Source organism: Danio rerio, chromosome 9 (assembly GCF_052040795.2).
Source record: "Danio rerio strain M-AB ecotype USA chromosome 9, GRCz13ab, whole genome shotgun sequence".
In the NCBI taxonomy this organism is placed as follows: Eukaryota; Metazoa; Chordata; class Actinopteri; order Cypriniformes; family Danionidae; genus Danio; species Danio rerio.
In genome coordinates this window covers 32,420,759-32,440,321 of record NC_141029.1, presented here as the reverse complement: position 1 = coordinate 32,440,321, position 19,563 = coordinate 32,420,759, and the positions used below count along the sequence as shown (strand labels likewise).

The following is a 19,563-nucleotide window of genomic DNA, read 5'->3' as shown; positions in this document are numbered from 1 at the left end:
TATTTGTGAAAATTGTCGAAACAATCTTACACTGTAATTGAGCATTCAACATTTTCCTTCTGTGCTGTACTTATAATATAGAAAGTAATATCCTATTAAAATTTAAATGATTAAAAAGCTATTAAGTTAAACATAGTGTTGTGCAAAGATTAAATGTGATTAATCTCATCCAAAATAAAAAAATAAAAAGTGTGTGTGTGTGTGTGTGTGTGTGTGTGTGTGTGTGTGTGTGTGTGTGTGTGTGTGCTGTGCATATTTATTTTGAATTTATGCATGAATACATATAATTGCAAAAATGTTTATATCAACTTTTTTGTGTATAGTCTTTGTTTATATTTAGATATAACATATAAATGTATATAATAAAAAATTTACATATTTAAACATATATGTGACAAAAAAGTTGTTCTGTGTATGTGTGTGAATCACATATACATAACAAATGTATAAAAAAACACATTATGTCAAAATGGATGAGATCAATTATGATTATTCTTTGCTTAGCACTAGATAAAAGCTAAAATCTAAAAGCTATAAAGCCTCACATTATGTACTTTCTTCATCCCTACAACTGTACACAGAATGATCATTCATTCATTTATTTTCCTTTGGCTTCTGTCCCTTTATTCATCAGGGGTCCCCACAGTGGAATGAATCGCCAACTTATCCAGCATATATTTTACGCAGCAGTTGCCCTTTCCGTTGTAATCCAGTACTGGGAAACACCCATACACACTCATTCATAGGCATGCACTACATTCAGTTTAATTTATTCAATTCACCTATAGAGCATTTCTTTGAACTGTGGGGGAAACTGAAGCACCCGGAGGAAACCCACAAAATGCCACCTGACCCAGCCGAGGCTCGAACCAGCGACCTTCTTGCTATGAAGCGAGAGCGCTACCGACTGCACCACCGTGCATGTTATAATTAAAATTATTAATTACATCTTTTATTAATTAATCTAACGCTATTTATTATTATTATTATTATTATTATTATTATTATTATTATTATTATTATTATTATCTTCATGACTCAAACTCATTCTTTAAGCTCTTATTTTGAAAAAACCGTTTTCGAGTCGTTCCGGATGTTGCACTCACACCCTCTGGAAGTTTTGTATCGTCGCGGGTTGGATGTTCGAGGATGGCGGCGCAAACAGAGAGAGGGATTCTCCTCAGTGCGGTACGAAGGCTTATTACATCTCTTATTACAACCTGACACGTGTAATTAACGCATAGCAGTAGGCACAATGTTAACAGACGATATACTGAAAAGTTATTCGCGAGAATTTCCCGCACTGTTAGCATTGTCAAGTTGACGGGTTACATGCCATTTTAAATTCCCTATGCGTTTGCTCTTGACGTACAACAATTAATGTTACTAGCGTGTGTGAAACTATATGTTGTCATTTTTACTGCATTTGTTTTCCTGTGACGCGTGTCTGTTGACCTATCAAAATGCTCAGAAATTTAAATTTGACTTTCAGTTTTGTTTCTCTGTCAGTGAGATTTGTCTAATCGAGACTGAGTCGAGCTTTTTTTCTTAATAGTTTAAACCCCGACTTTCGCGCGTCTTTAAACTTTGTCTATCGCAGTGTAAACATGCCCCCAGTCTGATGTGTAACTTACAATTAATATAGATGAAAAACAGCGGCTCCGTTTGGGCATAAACGGAATGATGCATAGAAACTTTCATAACTTTGTGAAAGGACAAGGTGAGTAACGCCAGTCATTTGAATGTGACTCAGGTCAGATGAATGAGTGATGTCATATTTCATCTTCTCTTGATGTGTTATTAAATATTACAAAGAGGATGATGCTGGTTGATTGCACAGTTTATTAATACTAGTACTAGTTTATTTTATTCATACAAGAATATAACATGATCGGTTAAAGCAGTCCGGTGTAATTCTTTCAATTCCTCTGAAATATCATATTTAATGCACACATGAGAATGACTACTAAACACACAAACTTGGCCCTCCTTGTAAATCTAGAGTTCTAAACAATTATAGAATGATTGGAATACTCATTAATTGTTGTCATTTAAAAAGAAAAGTCATCATTTACTCACCCTCATGTCATTCAAAAACCAAATCAAAAGATCTGATATTTTTAATCTAAGAGATTTCTGTTGTTAAGTCAAAACGTTCAAGATTCAAAATGTTCAGAAGTACTTTAAAATCCTCAAGTGGTTTAGCCACAATTTAATCAGAGTCTTGTGAAGGAATACTGTTACACTTATTAGAAAACTATAAAACATTGTGTTTTCAAGTTGTATCTTTTTCTTTATTGTATTTATCTATGCTTGTAGGTTGTTTATTATAATTTATGCCGTTTAAAATAATACATTTTTTTCCCAAATAGAGTTATTCAAGTCATCTGGTGAAATTGTATTCATATTGCAATATACAGTATATCGCAGAACAACAAAATATTGTGATGTTAGATTTTTCCAATATCTAGCAGCCCTACAGTAGATGTAGGAATGGATTTAAAATGTTTAATTTTAACATTTTTCTTCAGCTCACTCCATTTATTCATTAGGGGTCACCACAACGTAATGAACCGCCAACCTATCCAGCATATGTTTTACACAACATGTGCCCTTCAGCTGCAACTCCGTTTATTCAGTTCACCTATAGCCCATGTCTTTGGACTGTGGGGGAAAGCGATACACCCGAAGGAATAACCCACCCCAACACAGCGAGAAAATGCAACTCTACACATATATGCCAGCCGACCCAGCCTGGACTTGAACCAGCAACCTTCTTGCTGTGAGGCTACAGTGCTAACCACTGAGCCACCGTGTCGCCTCAATTTAATTCTTGTTAACAAAAATCCCCTGCTATATTGAACTTCTTTTAAGCATTGTCACACCCTTCTCTAATTTGAAATGTAAATAAACCACACATCTTACATATTACAATATGAAAAACTCTTTAAGTAGAGGCATTCTGTATGTATTTTTCAAGACTCTGTTATTTTTTGGAAAAATGGTGCATTGATGTGCATTTCCAGGTTTAATGTGGTTTGAAAAATAAGTTTGACCTTATGGTAGGTGTGTCATAAAAATATTAAAAGTCCTCTGAGTAATGGTGCTGTATATTTATGTGGCTTTTTAAAACAAGGCTCACCTGAATGTTATATGCAGTAAAATGTTTCTTGATAAATAAATTGCTTGTTTATTTTTATAATAGCTCAGAAATATAAAGAATATTGCAAATGTAAGTCAGACTATATGCACATTCCTGCAATAAAGATTTCTAAAGCAATCCATGCATTCATAAAATGTATTTTAGGTTGCTGCCTATTAAGTTTTCTGTGTCTTTAACTCTTTTATAGCTTAATCCAAAGTTCCTTCACACCAACTCCACCAGCCACACCTGGCCCTTCAGTGCCATTGCAGAGCTGATAGGTGAGCGGACACTTCTGATAGCACTCTTTGTTACAACATTGGGTGTGTTCCCTCAACTGTATGATGTCTATGTATTTGTAACATAGTTTCACACTTAATTGTATTGTATCTCATGTATTGCTGAAAGACATTTAGATTTGAAGTATTGTCAGGCTCAGTTAAGGAAGTGAAAGTCTTAAGTTTTGCTTCATTTGTTCATATTTTAAATCTATAATTTTTTTTCATCAGACAATGCTTATGACCCAGACGTGAGTGCTAAACAGTTTTGGATTGATAAGACAGCAATCAGAGGTGAAGACTGTCTAATTTTCATGGATAATGGATCAGGAATGGATAATGATAAGATGTTCAAAATGCTCAGGTGGGTAATATTGAAAACCAGCAAGTTGAAAACATTTTGGTGACATGTTTGGAGAAACTCCTGACACGAATATATTTGAGAAATATATATTTTCCCATATACCTTTGACATATATCTTGTATCTTTTTCAACCTTAAATGTACTTAAGTGACCAAGTGAAATGAAAGTGACATGTTGCCCTGTGAGAAACCTGAAGTGATAACAATATGTAAGGAAAGTATTAGATTCAGAAGCACGTTGTGTACTATATAATAAGAGGTTTATTGATAGCAAAATTTCTAAATCCCTCGTAGCCCTCTACTCTTCAGATTTTGCTAGCCCAAACTAAATACAAGTAGCTCCAGACTGAAAAGACATTATTTGCTCAATAAAAAGGAATGCTTACATTTACTAGATAGAAAAGTTATAAAGGCATTTGTTTTAGGCTACACATTTTTATTTATAATTTGTAGCATAAAAATAATATGGGATTACAGTCATATTATTGTAGTTTCACCGTCTTTGCTCATATTCTGAATAACTCCATTCAGCCTCATTGGATCCACTGCCACATCCATTCATTTATGATATAACAATCATTACTTAGATTTTTACATTGTATGCCACTTTTATGCAAACACACTGAGTTCATCTTGTGTGTAAGCTCATATGCACAGAGAAAGACACAGAGAAAGCTTGTCCAAAAGAGAAATCCATCATTTTCGTTTTGTTTCTAATGTTTATTAGAGTGTTAATTCGGTCTTGTATCTTGCTTTTCACATGTGTGTGTATTTTAGGCTCATACACACCAACTATAAATATGTGTGGGACTGTTAAGTGCCTCAAGTTTTTTCTTCTTGTCTGTCTTACTTTTCACCTTACCTGGAAAGAACATATTTACTTCATCTACTGATCACAATACAGCCATGTTAATGCGACAGTTGATGAAAATAATCCTTGACTTTTGACTTTACCAATTATTTAGGTGTCTGTCATGTGTAGAAAATCCAATAATGCTTGTAGTGACAATTCCCTCCAGCCAAACAGTATCTACAGCGTTTACACATCATATTTTAGTAATGGTACGGCTCACTTTAAAACATTAGCTGAGGTGGTGCTTAATATTCAGTGGAAAACACTCAAAGGTGAGGCAAACTAAACCCTGCTATACCATGTAGTGATCTTTAGAGAAACAGAATGAGGCATCAGTTTACTGTCAGGGGTTGTTGTGTTGTTTTCATCTAACTCAATTTCGATGCTCATGAATATGTATTAATGTTGAATTTGATCCATATTTTTAATATAGATTGGTATGTGTGTAATATATTGTGCATCTCTCTTTCTCAGTTTTGGCTTCAGTGACAAGGAGACTATAAATGGCCATGTCCCAGTGGGCCTCTACGGCAATGGATTTAAGTCTGGTTCCATGAGGTTGGGAAGGGACGCCATTGTGTTTTCCAAAAATAAAGAGTCTATGTGTGTGGGCTTGCTGTCCCAGACATATCTTGAGGCGATACAGGCTGAGAATGTCATTGTACCCATTGTCTCATTCAAACGCGTTGGACAGTCAAATATCCTTACCTTCCAAAAGAGCCCAAAAAGTAGGCATATGCACTACCTGACAAAAGTCTTGTTGATCCAACAAATAACAACTTGACTTCTAGTTGATCATTTGGAAAAGTGGCAGAAGGTAGATTTTTCCCATGAATCATCTGTTAAACTGCATTCCAATCATCGCAACTAAAGCAGAATTGGAACCGATTGGAGCTCGCATGAACCCAAAATTCTCATAGAAATTAGTCAAGTTTGGTCAAGGAAATATCATGGTTTGGGGTTACATTCAGTATGGGGGTGTGCGAGAGATTTGCAGAGTGGATGACATCATCAACAGCCTGAGGTATCAAGACATTTATTCTGCCCATTACATTACAAACCACAGGAGAGAGCAAAATCTTTAGCAGAATAGAGATTCTTTTTATACTTCAGCTTCTACATCAAAGTGCTTGAAAGCAAAGAAGGTCAAGTTGCTCCAGCACTGGCCAGCCCAGTCACCAGAGGTGAAGATTATTGAGCATGTCTGGGGTAAGATGGATTATTAAAGATTAGTCCAAATAATCTTGATGAACTCTAGAAGTCCTGAAAAAACACTTTCCTTGCCGTTCCAGATGACTTTGTTATTAAGTTATTTGAGTCATTGCAGAGATTTATGGATGCGGTCGTCCGAGCTCATGGGAGTCAAACACAATATTAATTATTTTTCCACTGCACCATGACTTTATATTCTGTACTGTACATTATTTCTGTTAAGTGGCCAGACTTTTGTCGTGAAAAGTTAGACCTTATTGTTCTAATTCAATAGTTAAAAATTAAGGCATGATCATATTTTATTTTGGTAAACTAAGCTTAATCTAGAGGCCTTTGTCTTTCATTTATGCTACTTCAGATACCAAATGATCAACTAGAAGTCAAGTTATTATTTGTTGTTCTTAAAACTTGGATGGGTGACAAGATTTTTGTCAGATAGTGTAAACAATATACCTGGAAAAAGTAAAAATTACATACTATAGCCAATAATTGTAATTTGATTTTAAATTTCACTATTTGTTGTAAAAATTGTTTTGATGTACTTTGCATATGTTCATGTTCTTAATTTGATGTCTGTATCCTTAACCATTCTTCTCACTGCTACCTGAGGCACAACACGCAGCAAGTCTCCATGATATCCTCCAGTACTCTCTGTTCCGGACAGAGGCAGAGCTGCTCTGTGAGCTCAAAGCCATCAATGCACATTATGCTAATGAGTGCACAGGAACAAGAATCATCGTCTGGAATCTCCGCAAGTGAGTATGCTGTTAATTCCTGTTTACACCAAGGATGATAACTACAACAATAATAAACAATTCAGTTTTAAAGATGGCACTAAATGTAACATAAAAGCAGACTACTACTTTCAACAATTATAACAGTAACTGCACAAAATAATAGAATTGCAGTCACTTCTAATACATTTTTTTCTGTTTTTTTCACGTTCTCATTAATGCACTAATATTTCAATGGGTGATCTGATGAATAAATAATAATTCTAAAATGCATTAGCTTTCTTTTATAATGCGATCTACCAATCAAAATATATAATAATGTTGCTTGGTAATAGATATGTTCATACAATGATGTCTTCTAGCATTAAAGTAAATGAACACACATAAAGAAATCTCTTATATATGCTACATTTTTCTATTTTATATCTATATGCTCTCTGTACTCTGTATCCCTTTTCATATTGCAACTTATCATATCATGTCAGATAGAAAAAAAAATGTTAAAGCTTACTTTGTCTTTGGCATGATTCTTCTAATCTAAATAATCTCATAATAATTTTCTATTGTATAATGTATCTATTTCTTTTCATTCATTTATTTTTAACCTTAATAATTACAGACATTAGTTTTTAATGTCAAAGAGGGTTTGCACTGAAACAAACGATTGGTAAATATGGGCTTTGGTGTGAATACACCTTTAAAAATAGTTAAAAGATGAGATTGGAGCAGTGTTTTTTAACATTGGATTCAGCTAATCCTTCATGCTCTTTAGCTAACAAGCACATGAATACATATGAAACTAATTTTTTTCTGCTACAGAACATCATCAGGAAAATCTGAGTTTGACTTTGACATAGACCGCTATGACATCCAGATTCCAGCTGAAGTATATGAGAATGAAAAAGAAAAATACAAGCAACCATGTCGCACATTTCAGTCAAGTCCAGAGAGTGACTTCTCCTTGCGGGTGAGTAAATCATGAGTAAACTCAGTTGATCTAACAGTGCACAGTCTGGAATGTTTATTCATTGGGTCTGTAATTATTTTATGTATTACAGTTTTCACATAACAGTAAAATGTGTCTATATGAATGTTATCTTTCCTAGGCGTACTGTAGCATCCTGTACTTGAAGCCCAAAATGCAGATCATCCTTCGCGGACAGAAAGTGAAGACCCAGCTGATCTCCAAAAGCCTGGCACACATTGTCAAGGATAAATACAAACCCAACTTTCTAAATGTATCCACACAAGCACAAAGAGGCTCACTTTTGATTCACAGAATGTTAATATGACAGAAAATGTAGAAAGTACAAAAAAAAGTAGAAAGTAGAGGTCAACCAAATTTTGGCAATCAAAAATGTTCAAGGGTGAAATCATTGTCTGAAACAGTTTTGTTTAATTAGCGTTTGTCTGATGCTGTATTCTGTCAATATGGATAAACTATAGGTAAACAGCTGTAAGATGCTTGGGCTGAATAAATAACCCAAAATGAAAATTTGCTGTTAATTTACTCATCAAAGATGTAGATAACTTTCTTTTATTCAGTAGATTTTCAAAGATGATTTTTAACTGAAACCACAGTCCTCTTTGTTATTTTAAATAAAAATCAGTAGTTACCATCCCTTTGAGCCAAAAAACACATAGATTAATTTATTTTCCTTTTGTTTAATCCCTGATTTATCAGAGGTTGCCACAGCAGAATGAACTACCAACTACTACCAACTATGTTGACATGAAAATAGCCTTATGCACATTTTAAATGTTTACACAACATAAAATAAATTTTCAGTTTCAGCTAAATGCATCCTGAACATTTGGTTTTGACCCAGAATTTTTATCCAAGAGCAACTTGACACAATCTGAAGGTATTCTTTTCCTTAATTCATTTCTTCTTAAAAGGAACGCATCCCCATCACATTTGGCTACAACACCAAGAGCAAAGAACATTATGGAGTCATGATGTACCATAAAAACAGGCTCATCAAAGCCTATGAACGTGTTGGATGCCAAAACAGGGTAACTATTTTAAACAATGTTTTAATTGTGTATTTATTGCATATATATACATATATATATATATATATATATATATATATATATATATATATATATATATATATATATATATATATATATATATATACATAGCTTTATAGTTAATTTCTTGTTCTAGTTGACTATCTAACACATTTGCAATGCTGACTTTTGATCGAAAGGCAAACGAGAAAGGAGTGGGCGTCATTGCAGTGATTGAGTGCAACTTCCTCAAGCCAACGCACAACAAGCAGGACTTTGACTACACTGAAGAGTACAGGTGAGTGTGGAACGCTATAAGGGGATTGTAATGGAATGTTTTTTTTAGTTAGGATATATATGCTTTCTGTCATTCATGTATACGTGTAGATATTCATTGCATAACCAGTATTTACAATTTAAATGCTTTTACTAATTATGAATATCTTATTTTGTGAGCTCGTTTGCTATTCAGCGTTTGATTTTTCATGAGGCAGGGAGGGTTACAAACAATACAGGTAATTACAAGAACAGCAGAACCATTAATGTTTTGTTCTCACATTGGACTGTTTGGTAATTGAATCATCAATCTCTTTTACGTTTGAATTGAGTTTTCAGCAGCACTTTTTTGTTTTCTGAAACAGGGAATCTATAATATAGCAGTCTGGGCTGTTTATTGTTTTTCAACACAGGAGAACTATAACCACACTGGGTGTGAAACTGGAAGAGTATTGGAAAGCAATCCGCCATAAGAAGGGATTTGACAACAACTTGCCTATGGAGGATATACCGTTAGTTTACGCTTACAACAGAAGTTTATTTGCCGGATTGTTTACTGAGTTTCTATATGTAAACTTTGTTTTGTTGTTTAATTTAAAGGAAGCGTCCTGATCAGAACTGGGTTCAGTGTGATGAATGTCTGAAGTGGAGGAAACTTCCAGATGGCATTGACATGAATAAACTCCCTGACAAATGGTTCTGTCGAATGAATCCAGACCCTCAGTTCAGGTTTGTTTGATCTGACTTTTCAGCATTTAGCTTTTATAAATCTCTATTGGATATCAGAATTATTTCATTCAGTTTGCATTATCTATTAATATATTTTATAAAAGGTTTGTCTATGCAAATCTTTGACATCGTAACAACAATTTCAGCTAATTGATCATTTATTTACAAACATAATGATTAAATAAGTCATTAAGTTGGTCAAAAGCGATTTATTTATTGATTAATTTCCTGAGGTTCACATGCTTATGATTGATCACTGCAGGTCCCACATCAGCTTCACATATTGCACCAATCAGATGAACACCAACTCTCTCTAAAAAACAGAGTTTTCCACTTCAGTCATCTTCGTCTTAAAGAATCCCCACTTCTACCCCTACTCCTCCCCTCCTTCAAATAGGATGGTTAGCACTGTTGCCTCACAGAATGACATACCGTCCAAAAACATACATTATAAGTAAATTGACTAATCCAAAGTGGCATCAAAATACAAACTCTTAGCCAGCTATATCTTTCAGCTATTCCTAACATGTTCACAATCGGGGAGTTCTGGAGACCTACCTGAGCTCAAACTCCCCTCTCGCCCTTAAAACAGGAGGGAGCCTGGGCTTGAGGATATTCTGAGCTCAGGGCTCTCTCCTAGGACAGCATGCCAAACACGCTTTATTATCAGTCATCAGCTAAGTGTGAACTCTTGAAGTTATGTTCTCAATCATGCAAAAATAAGTGCTTTATGGATCTTATGAATTCAGCTTATAAAAATATTAGTATCATCACATGTTTTCTGTAGCATTTCTCATCAGTGTGCAATATCCACTTTGTGTTATCGCTAAATATTAATCAGCCTTTTTCAAACAATGTGGGCACATTCAAATGTACTTTTACTGTTACTGTTTTGAACACTTAAATTAAACAATAAATTATCATGACAAATACAGTAATAGGTATGACTACAAATGTACTATTTCACCATACATTAACTTGCATTTTATAAACTAATGTAGTATCATGTTATGTGTGTACACAAATCTCTTAGTGTGCCTTAGTTTAAGCATTTAATATTTCTAATTCAGGCGATGTGAAGAAAACGAAGAAGCCGAAGATTCTGCAGACGAAGCCTCAACCTGCCTAAAAACATACAAAGAGTAGTGAGTAAAATCATTTTTACAGCTATTCACTATTGTTACCTAAATATAAATATACCCATTGATTTATTCAATATATAGTTAAGCAGTAACTTATTTCTAAAAGACTGATATGATATATCATGTTCATGTTATGTTGTAATCATTATTATTACTCACGTTTCAACTTGTAAGAAGAGTCCTCATTAAACATCTAATTACAACAAACTGCGAAATTTCAGACAGTTGAATTGTATCATGTGACTGCTGAGCCACCTGACCACAGCAGATTTATTTTCAGCATTATGTGAAGATGTCAAAGGGATCGTTCATCCAAAAATTTAAATTTACTCACTTTTTACTCACTCTCAAGTAGTTTAAAACCTTTTTGGGTTTCCTTTCTTCTGTTGAACAGAAAAGAAGATATGTTGAGGAAATCTGAAAACCTGTAACAGTTGACTTCCATAGTAAGAAATACAAATACTATGGAAGTCAATGGTTCCAGGTTTCTAGCTTTCTTTCAAAAATTTTCTTTTGCGTTCAACAGAAAAAAGAAAGTCAAGTAAAGAGTGAGTAAAAGATAACAAAATCTAAAATTTTGGGTGAACTACTCGCACACCAGATGCGGTGCTCAGTGCTGCAACACGGCGTGCAAATGACAGTTGGAAGTATTGCACACCAGACGCGCACATTTGAATGTTACATAAAATGAAACTATTCAGATTGCACTCTGTGGCACGGCAGAAATATGAACAATGTCCTAAATCGTAGCTGGGCGCTGTGAACAGTCGGCGACTTGCAGCACCAGTGTGCAAACACTGATAGAAATCTATGTTTAGAATTCTAAAATGCATGGTGCTGCGTGGCGTGGCTCATGCATTGTGTGATCCCCTTGAGGACGTGAAGAGCTACTAGTGTTCATCCTAAATCTTAAAATCATGGTAATTATGCATGACATGAACATAAGCACTAATGTTTTGTTTTTATTTTTAATGTTGACAGTGAGAGAAACCTCAAAAGACAGCAGGAACAGAAAAAAATTAAGGTAATTACATATGATGGCTTGCATGTTTCTGTCTTGTATTTGTTATCTTTTTTATAACTTAATTGGTGATTTCACTGGATTAGGCAGAAGAAACAAGGTTAAGACAGGAACAGCAGAAAAACGCAGAGCTGATCAAACAGAATGAGAGTCTGAAAAGGATGCATTCAAGCCTTGTGCGTCAGCTCCACCACAATGTAAGGCTTTTGTTTTTTTTCAATCCAAGCCCAGTGAAGCAAATATTATTCACCAATAATCAGAATAAATTTAAATCTCTCTTTACCTTTTTGTTTCCATAGCCCCCATCCTCACCCAGATCACCTACAGTCTCTTGGCAAGCGATGAGCCCTCACAATTCACAAACTGGTGAGGCCACATTTTGTGCATATTTGTTTTTCTACCAAACCTAAATTATCCAAGGCTCCAGTCCAGACTGGCAAACAGTAATGTGAAATCAAGAGTTCTGTGATGCAAACCACGAATATCTAGGGCTAGTTTTAAAGCAATATGAAACAGTGCTAACAATATCTATAGCATAGATATATAATTTTATTGTGGCAGAAATGTGGGATGTTCACATCAAATTTGATTGTATTATTATTATATTAACACTTCGCAATAGTCTGTTCCATTAGTTCATGTTAGGTACTACAAGTTGGAACTATGAATAAACAGAACTAGTAAGCATTTATTAATCAAAGTTCAACATTTACTTAACATTTATTGATATCCAACACTGTTATTGTTAACATTAATTAACGCACTGTGAAATAACATGAACTAACAATGAACTTTATTTTCTTTAACATTAACAAAGATGAATAAATACTTTAAGAAAGGTTTATTTAATCTTAATTAAATTTGTTTATGCTAATAAATACATTAACTAACATAATGAAACATCGTTGTATAGTGTTAGTAATTAAATAAAATAATTAGCCGTGTGTGTGTGTGTGTGTGTGTGTGTGTGTGTGTGTGTGTGTGTGTGTGTGTGTGTGTGTGTGTGTGTGTGTGTGTGTGTGTGTCATTGAATAACTTGTTCGTATCAGTAGTTTGAAATAAATGTAATTAAGTATTAAATATTTTGTGTTTTGATAAATCACATAAATTTTTACCTAATTTCAAAATGTGCCCATGTTGTATTAATCATTTGTGTTTTATTTTTCAATTAAAGTAAATGAAAAAATATGCCTTTGCAAGTAGCAATAATAAAATAGATTTAGGTTATATTTTCAGTTGCATTTAGTTTATTTTAAGTAACAAAAACATTTTGAATTCTATATTTTTGGTTTAGTTAACTGTTATAATCCAGTTGTATTCTTTATTAGGCATGTCCCGAACAGGTTTTTTTTTTACCTCCGAGTCATTTGATTTTGAGTATCTACCGATACCAAAACCTGATCCGATACTTCTAAAATACATAAAAAAGAATAAAGAAGACCGAAGAAACAGATCCAGGATGTTCCTTGTTTTTTATTTAATTCACCTTATTTTTACATTCCGCAAACAGAGCACTTCTGTGAGATTTGTTTTTGAGGTACTCTATTAGGTTTATTGTGTTAATTGTAGCCTTTGAATTTCCCCCTCTTGCAATCCCAGGTTTACACATCTCACAGTTTGCTATGGCAATGTTGTCGTCGTCAACTTTATAATACCTCAAGCTGCTTCCATGTTGTACTTTGCCAGCATTTACCCAATAGTGTCTCTGCAACAAAGTGATGTCATGCCGCAAGTGTTGCTGTTTCTGTGTGAAGTCATGCCACCTCATAACTGTAGATGTGTATATACATATATATTTGATTCCTGATCGTTAGGTAACGTCCGATTCTGATCGAGTCGGATATCGCGCGATCGAAACAGGACATTCCTATTCTTATTGTCTTTAGACTACTCTTTTTCCATTAGAAATTCAATATAATATATTTACCGGAGTTTTGAGCTGCATTACCTGTGGTTTTTATGATCTACAAATGTATTTAAAATTACTTTGTCACAGTTTTTACAGATTTTACTGTAAACCAAAGTGATTTATCATGTTACTTTACTTTTTTACAGCCTCTAGCCCCTCAGACAACATGCCAGTGATTTCAAATGTCTGTTCACTCTCCACTCCCAAACGGTGCATTATTTTTTTTCTTCTGTTCTTTAAATAAGTTACATCTTTATTAATAATCATTTTTGCAGGAAATATAATTGAAATCCTTGCTTCTGTAGGGTGAAAAGACCTTTAAGTCTGTCCCAGAGCCAAACAGCAAAAAGAGCAAGACCACACGATGACTACTCGGTCAACACACCAGGAAGTCCATCAATATCTGCAGCTGCATTAGATGTCAGAACTTCACCAGGGAATGCAAACAACAATGTCAATATCAGTGATGACAGCAGTGAGGATGATGACATTGTTATTGATGAGGTCCACAGCACACCGAGACCAAAACCATCCACCTTTGACCTCTCAAAGGTGAAGACAGAAGAAAACAACAGTGACAATGCAATAGAGTTATTCATGGAGTGCAGCGATCAAGCTTTGGTGGACACTGAAACTGAAGACACCACAAAGGGGCCATCGACTTCAGAAGGACAAACCAACACAACGACCCAAACAGAGTGCTTGAGTATAAAGAAAGAGGAAGACCAGCAGATGCAAAAGAAAGAAACTGAGATCAAGGAGGAGAACAAAAATGATCCAAGAGCAATAAAACAAAGCCCTGGTGAAGTGGAAGGTGGAATAATCAAAGAGTCTATGGAAGTAAACACATGCAGTAGTTCAGAAGTTTCCAGAACAAATCTAGATGGTATACCTAAGGAAAACTCACTCAGTTTGGAACAACAGACAAAGTCAGATGTTCTAAACCAGGGAAGTAGGCAATCGCCTAGCACTTCGCTTTTTCCTAACATAGAAATAGATCTTTTGCCAACCAGTGAAGCCCAGAAACAACAGGATAACCTGCTAGAAATCCTGGAGGCCACAGCTCAGGAAAGAGATAAGTTCAAAGAGAAAGTTCTGGAGAAAGAAATTCAACTCTTGAAACTGAGCATAAAGAAAGACCACAGCCATCAGTGCATCCAGACAGATCCGTCAGAGGACTATAAGACGCTTTATTTACAGGCCAATCAGAGCATCCAAAAGCTTACAGAAGAGAGAGATGAGTTGAAAAGGAAAGAGGAGGCCTTGCTTAAAGGCAAAGCTGAGAAAGAGGCGCAGGACGAGGTGTGTCGTGAGCGATTGAAAGCTGAGAGTGAGGGACACTCATCAACAGCAAATGCATTTGTAGATGCAGATGATGAAATGGCTCTTCAGGTGGACTTTCTTCTGAGTGAGCTGGACACACGCAACGCTGAATGCCAAGAGCTAAAGTGTAAAGTAAGGTTTTTTTTGCTGCCTAAATTCTACAATTTACCAGCATGTATTTACAGAGTATTTATTTTGTTAGCGATGATTTGCCTGCAGTTTATTTTTGTTCATCATTTACTAGTTTACTCAGTTTGTTCCAAACTTTATGACTTCAATGTAGATAGAACTTATAATGTAGAAAGAAGTGGGGTCTGTTTTGTCCAAGAAATGCTGTTTCATACATCAAATTAGGGCTGCACGATACTGGAAAAATCTAACATGCCGATATTTTATTTTGCTGCGGTTTATATTGCGATATGAATACAATTTTAGCAGAAGATTTGAATAGCTCTATTTGGAATAAAATCATTAACTTTGATTGTAATAATCTTGTAGAGGAGTGAATCAAAGATATTGCAAGAATAAATAAATAAGATAGAGCTTGGAGAAATGTGAAATAAGTAGTCAGATATTCAGCTGAAGTAATACGATACGATATTATCATATTTTGCCCCAAAAATGATAGATCACGATAACAGCGATATATCACAAGACCATCCACAATATATCACGATTTTTGTAAATGAAGTGTAAAAATGCATCATAAAGTTTTAAGATGTACAGTATTTTTTATTAACTGCACATATATTTCAACATTGTAACATTGACATATGTTCGATCTTCCATTACGAGAAGCGCCACCTAATGCATATCACTATTTTGTCCTGCCCCTATTATTGAATAATCAAATGTAATGTAAAATGTAAAGACTGCATTCTTCATTGCTGATCAACAATGACATTCAAACTCCACATTGCAGATGCTTTGATGTGACTATTGCAAATGCACACATTGCGATATCGCTGCTGAAACAATATATTGTGCAGCCCTACGTCAGATACATTGATATATGTGAGATTTCTTTCCTAAATGTTTGCATTCACTGAAATCTAGTAATAACAGCAGAATATTATCACTTGTTGCATCCCAAATGACACCGATGTGCTAATACACATAGGATGTCTATGGGGTCTTAAAAAGTATTAAAAGTTGATCAATCAATTTAGAGATATTTGAGGCCCTTAAAAGGTATTAAAATGCTATTTTACAAGGTATTACATTTTTGTCAATTTTTGATTTCTCTCTGCCAGGAATTGGCATCATTGTCCCTGTTGGAGAATTTTGCTTTTCCACATTTCTGTCATATTTAATTTCCTACCTTATTGAAGAAGCAGCAGCAGGATAATCTGCTATTCGCAAGTCTTTTATGCAGAGAAACTTTCTCAGGTCTTTGGATAATTCTGCATTCAGACGTTAATGTTCAAACATGTCTTTGTATAAGTCAGTTTTGTTGCTGCAGATGAAATATAACACAGAAAATGTGATTTAAATATTTACCAGTTGGCCAGATAGTGATTAACAGTCATTCAAACAACTTGACGGTTGGTCTCGCCATCATGTTTGTAGTTTATTTACACTTTTCACCCGTGTTTGTAGTTCTAATCGAATTCACGATATCAGCGGTTAGAGTATGGGCGGTTCTTCACTTAAAATTTTACTGGAAATAGTAAATTCAAATAATTTGGGACATGCTAATTTTTTTTTCAAATACTATTTAGGACGGATGGTATGAGAATTGGGATGCAGTGATAGTAAACCAACCAGATAGCCCCTCCAGATAGCCCCTCCCCTTCTGCTACATAAGCAAAGCAGCCAGCAATCATTTAGTGCTTGTGTTCAACATTACATACTTCTTTTAATCAATTGAATCAGTGCATCATCTGGGTATTTAAAGTGCACTTAATCTTTTCAGAATTTTTTATGTGAATGCACTACTTCCACTATTTATATTACAAAATGGTGTAGTGCATAATAGTGCTTTTTGGGATGCACCCACTGTCTCTCTGACAGTAAAAAAGGACTCAAATACAGTCGATGAAAGCTCAACTGTATACACAAGAAAAAGACTTATTTTTGTCTCAAAACTTGAGAAGGCTGAGCTCAGATTTGCTATGTATGTGCATTGATTAATGTTTAAATGTGAATAAAAGTCTAAATTAAATCAGAAGATTTTAATTAAAATGAGAGTTTAGTTGCCAAAACAACACTCTTTCCTTTTTCATATGCATCAGACACTTCCTTATAAACACTTTGTAGTTTTAGAAAAACATTGTGCAATCCTGATAGTGCTTCCTGGAGTTGAGTGGCCTTGAAAAGCCATTTGTAGGACACACTCTCCTCTCCAAATGCACCAGCCACTTTCATAGAAAAACTTTAGCTGCGTCCCAAATGGCACACTATACACCATGCACTGTACCTGTGCACTTACACACTCAACAGCATAGTATATGAATGTAGTGTCATCCCAAATGGAACGCTAATGTTTTTTTTAATAAGCAGCAATTAAATCCGTTTCCCAGATGACATTCGAAGGTTGCCAAATTAGTGAAATAAATGACCAAACTACCAAATAATACCTGCTATGAGTATAACCGCATTCACCATAGGGAGGCGGTATAATCACTCTCGTAGGAGAATTTTCCTTTAACAATCCAAAATAAATAAAGTAGTCCAACATCAGCGCCTGAAAGCTCCACCCCTTCTGCTACATGAGCAAAGCAGCAGCTGTTGAGTGCGTGAAGTGTCCAATATTACACAATTCATTTTAATGGTTGAATAAGTGCATCATCCGGGTATTTAAAGTGCACTTATTACTTAAGTATTTTCGGAGGGAATGCACTTTGTCCACTATTTATACCACAAAAATGGTTAGAATAGTTCATAAGTATGCGATTTGGTATAGACCTTTTATTTTTAACATCTTTTTGAAACATTTAAGTTTTGGTTGCATGATCTTTCAGGTAATGAAAATTATACTGGTGAAAGTGGTCAACCATTCGGCTAGTAAAAAGTAGCCTAGGTCACTATAACTACTCTTTTCTGCAGGGATGTCCATTATTTCATCATTCAGGCTTAAACTGATTGGCTTTTTTCTTTCTTTTGTTCTTCTAAACTCACAAACTCATTTGGATATTCAAAGTTGGAAAGCCTGGAGCAGGAGAAAGCGAGCTACAAGCAGCTGGAGAAGGAAGTCGAAGAGCTCAGAAAACAGAAAGAGCAATGGAGCAAAGCAAATGGAGATAAAAACACCAGTGCAACACAGACATGCAGCGCTAGCACAGCTGCAGTCCTTGTGAATGGCATCAAAAATGATGGAGAAAGCACTGAAAGACCTGCTGAAGGACAGAACACTGGGACACCAGCCAAGTAAGACCCCTTTTGAGTTATTTGAGAGATTCTGTGCTTAAAGAAGTCACAATCTAATTCACACATATGTAAATCTCTCTTGTGTTCTTAGGCTGAGGGAGCTGAGAAGCAACGTTGCCCGTTTGTTGGTGACTTTTGTTCCTGCACTGGACCTCGACCAAGTGAACTATGACTGTGAAGTCATAGATGAAATTTTAAATCAAGTCATACAGGAGATTTCCCCTTCTGAGACCAGTTTTACTTAAAGCCAGCAGCTAAAGTGTTCAGCCTTTTGTGGGGGTTTTTTGCATGGAGACAAAATGTTCGAATGTCAAATGCACTTTGAAAATGTTCAAATTTGTTTTATTTATTTATGACTTTACATCCTGATTAACAATTGCAGTTCATTGTGCCTGTTTTACATGCATTTTTACATAATTCCATTCTCTTGGTATTTGGAATACAAGGTTGTCAAGAGTAGTATTTGAACTTTCTGCCACAAATATGTAAGTTATCAATTATATGTCATTTTGTATGTCAGGTGTTTTGTTATGTTTCTCATGTGCAGTTGTGTGTATTTTTAATACACAATATTTTTGATACCCAATACACAAATGGCAGTGAATAATAGCCATTTGATTAGGGGCTTACATTGTGTACAGGCAGTTGTGTATAAAGTTGTACATATTACCGTTTTTGAAAAGAGGGTTTAATATAAAATAAAATTCACATTTGTTTGATTAAAAAAATATTTTCTGTGTTTTTGTTTATTGGTTATATGGATGACCAACACACTAGGAACACTAGGAGGTTTTACCTCCTTTTGTCTTCGGAACTGCATTAATCCTTTGTGGCTTAGATTCAACAAGGTACTGGAAATATTCCTCAGAGATTTTAGTCCATAATGACATGAAATCATCACACAGTTGCTGCAGCATGGGTTTGAGATCTGATGACTGTGTGGAGGCCATTTGAGTACAGTGAACTCATTGTCAAGAATCCAGTCTGAGATGATTTGCGCTTAATGACATGGCGTGTTATCCTGCTGGAAGTAGCCATCAGAAGATGGGTACACTGTGGTCATAAAGGGATGGACATGGTCAGCAACAATTTGCAGGTAGGCTGTGGCATCGACACAATGCTCAATTGGTACTAATGGGCCCAAAGTGTGCCAAAATATCCCCCAAATCATTACACCACCATTACCAGCCTAACCA

At 35.1% G+C, this 19,563-nt stretch overlaps 1 protein-coding gene across 4 annotated transcripts; it reads left to right on the top strand.

Moving 5' to 3' along the window:
- The first annotated feature begins 1,122 nt into the window (after positions 1-1,122).
- Positions 1,123-19,097, top strand: morc3a (MORC family CW-type zinc finger 3a). Of its 4 annotated transcripts, none has more exons than XM_087266497.1 (20): positions 1,123-1,188; positions 3,351-3,423; positions 3,652-3,784; positions 5,111-5,334; positions 6,447-6,603; positions 7,402-7,549; positions 7,689-7,820; positions 8,482-8,598; positions 8,799-8,896; positions 9,093-9,113; positions 9,288-9,386; positions 9,475-9,603; positions 10,674-10,748; positions 11,727-11,769; positions 11,853-11,963; positions 12,066-12,132; positions 13,822-13,885; positions 13,981-15,130; positions 18,141-18,367; positions 18,459-19,097. In XM_087266497.1, exons 1-20 carry the CDS (start codon positions 1,150-1,152, stop codon positions 18,610-18,612), a joined length of 3,261 nt encoding a protein of 1,086 aa, XP_087122623.1. In that variant the 5' UTR covers positions 1,123-1,149; the 3' UTR covers positions 18,613-19,097.
- The last annotated feature ends 466 nt before the right edge of the window (positions 19,098-19,563 follow it).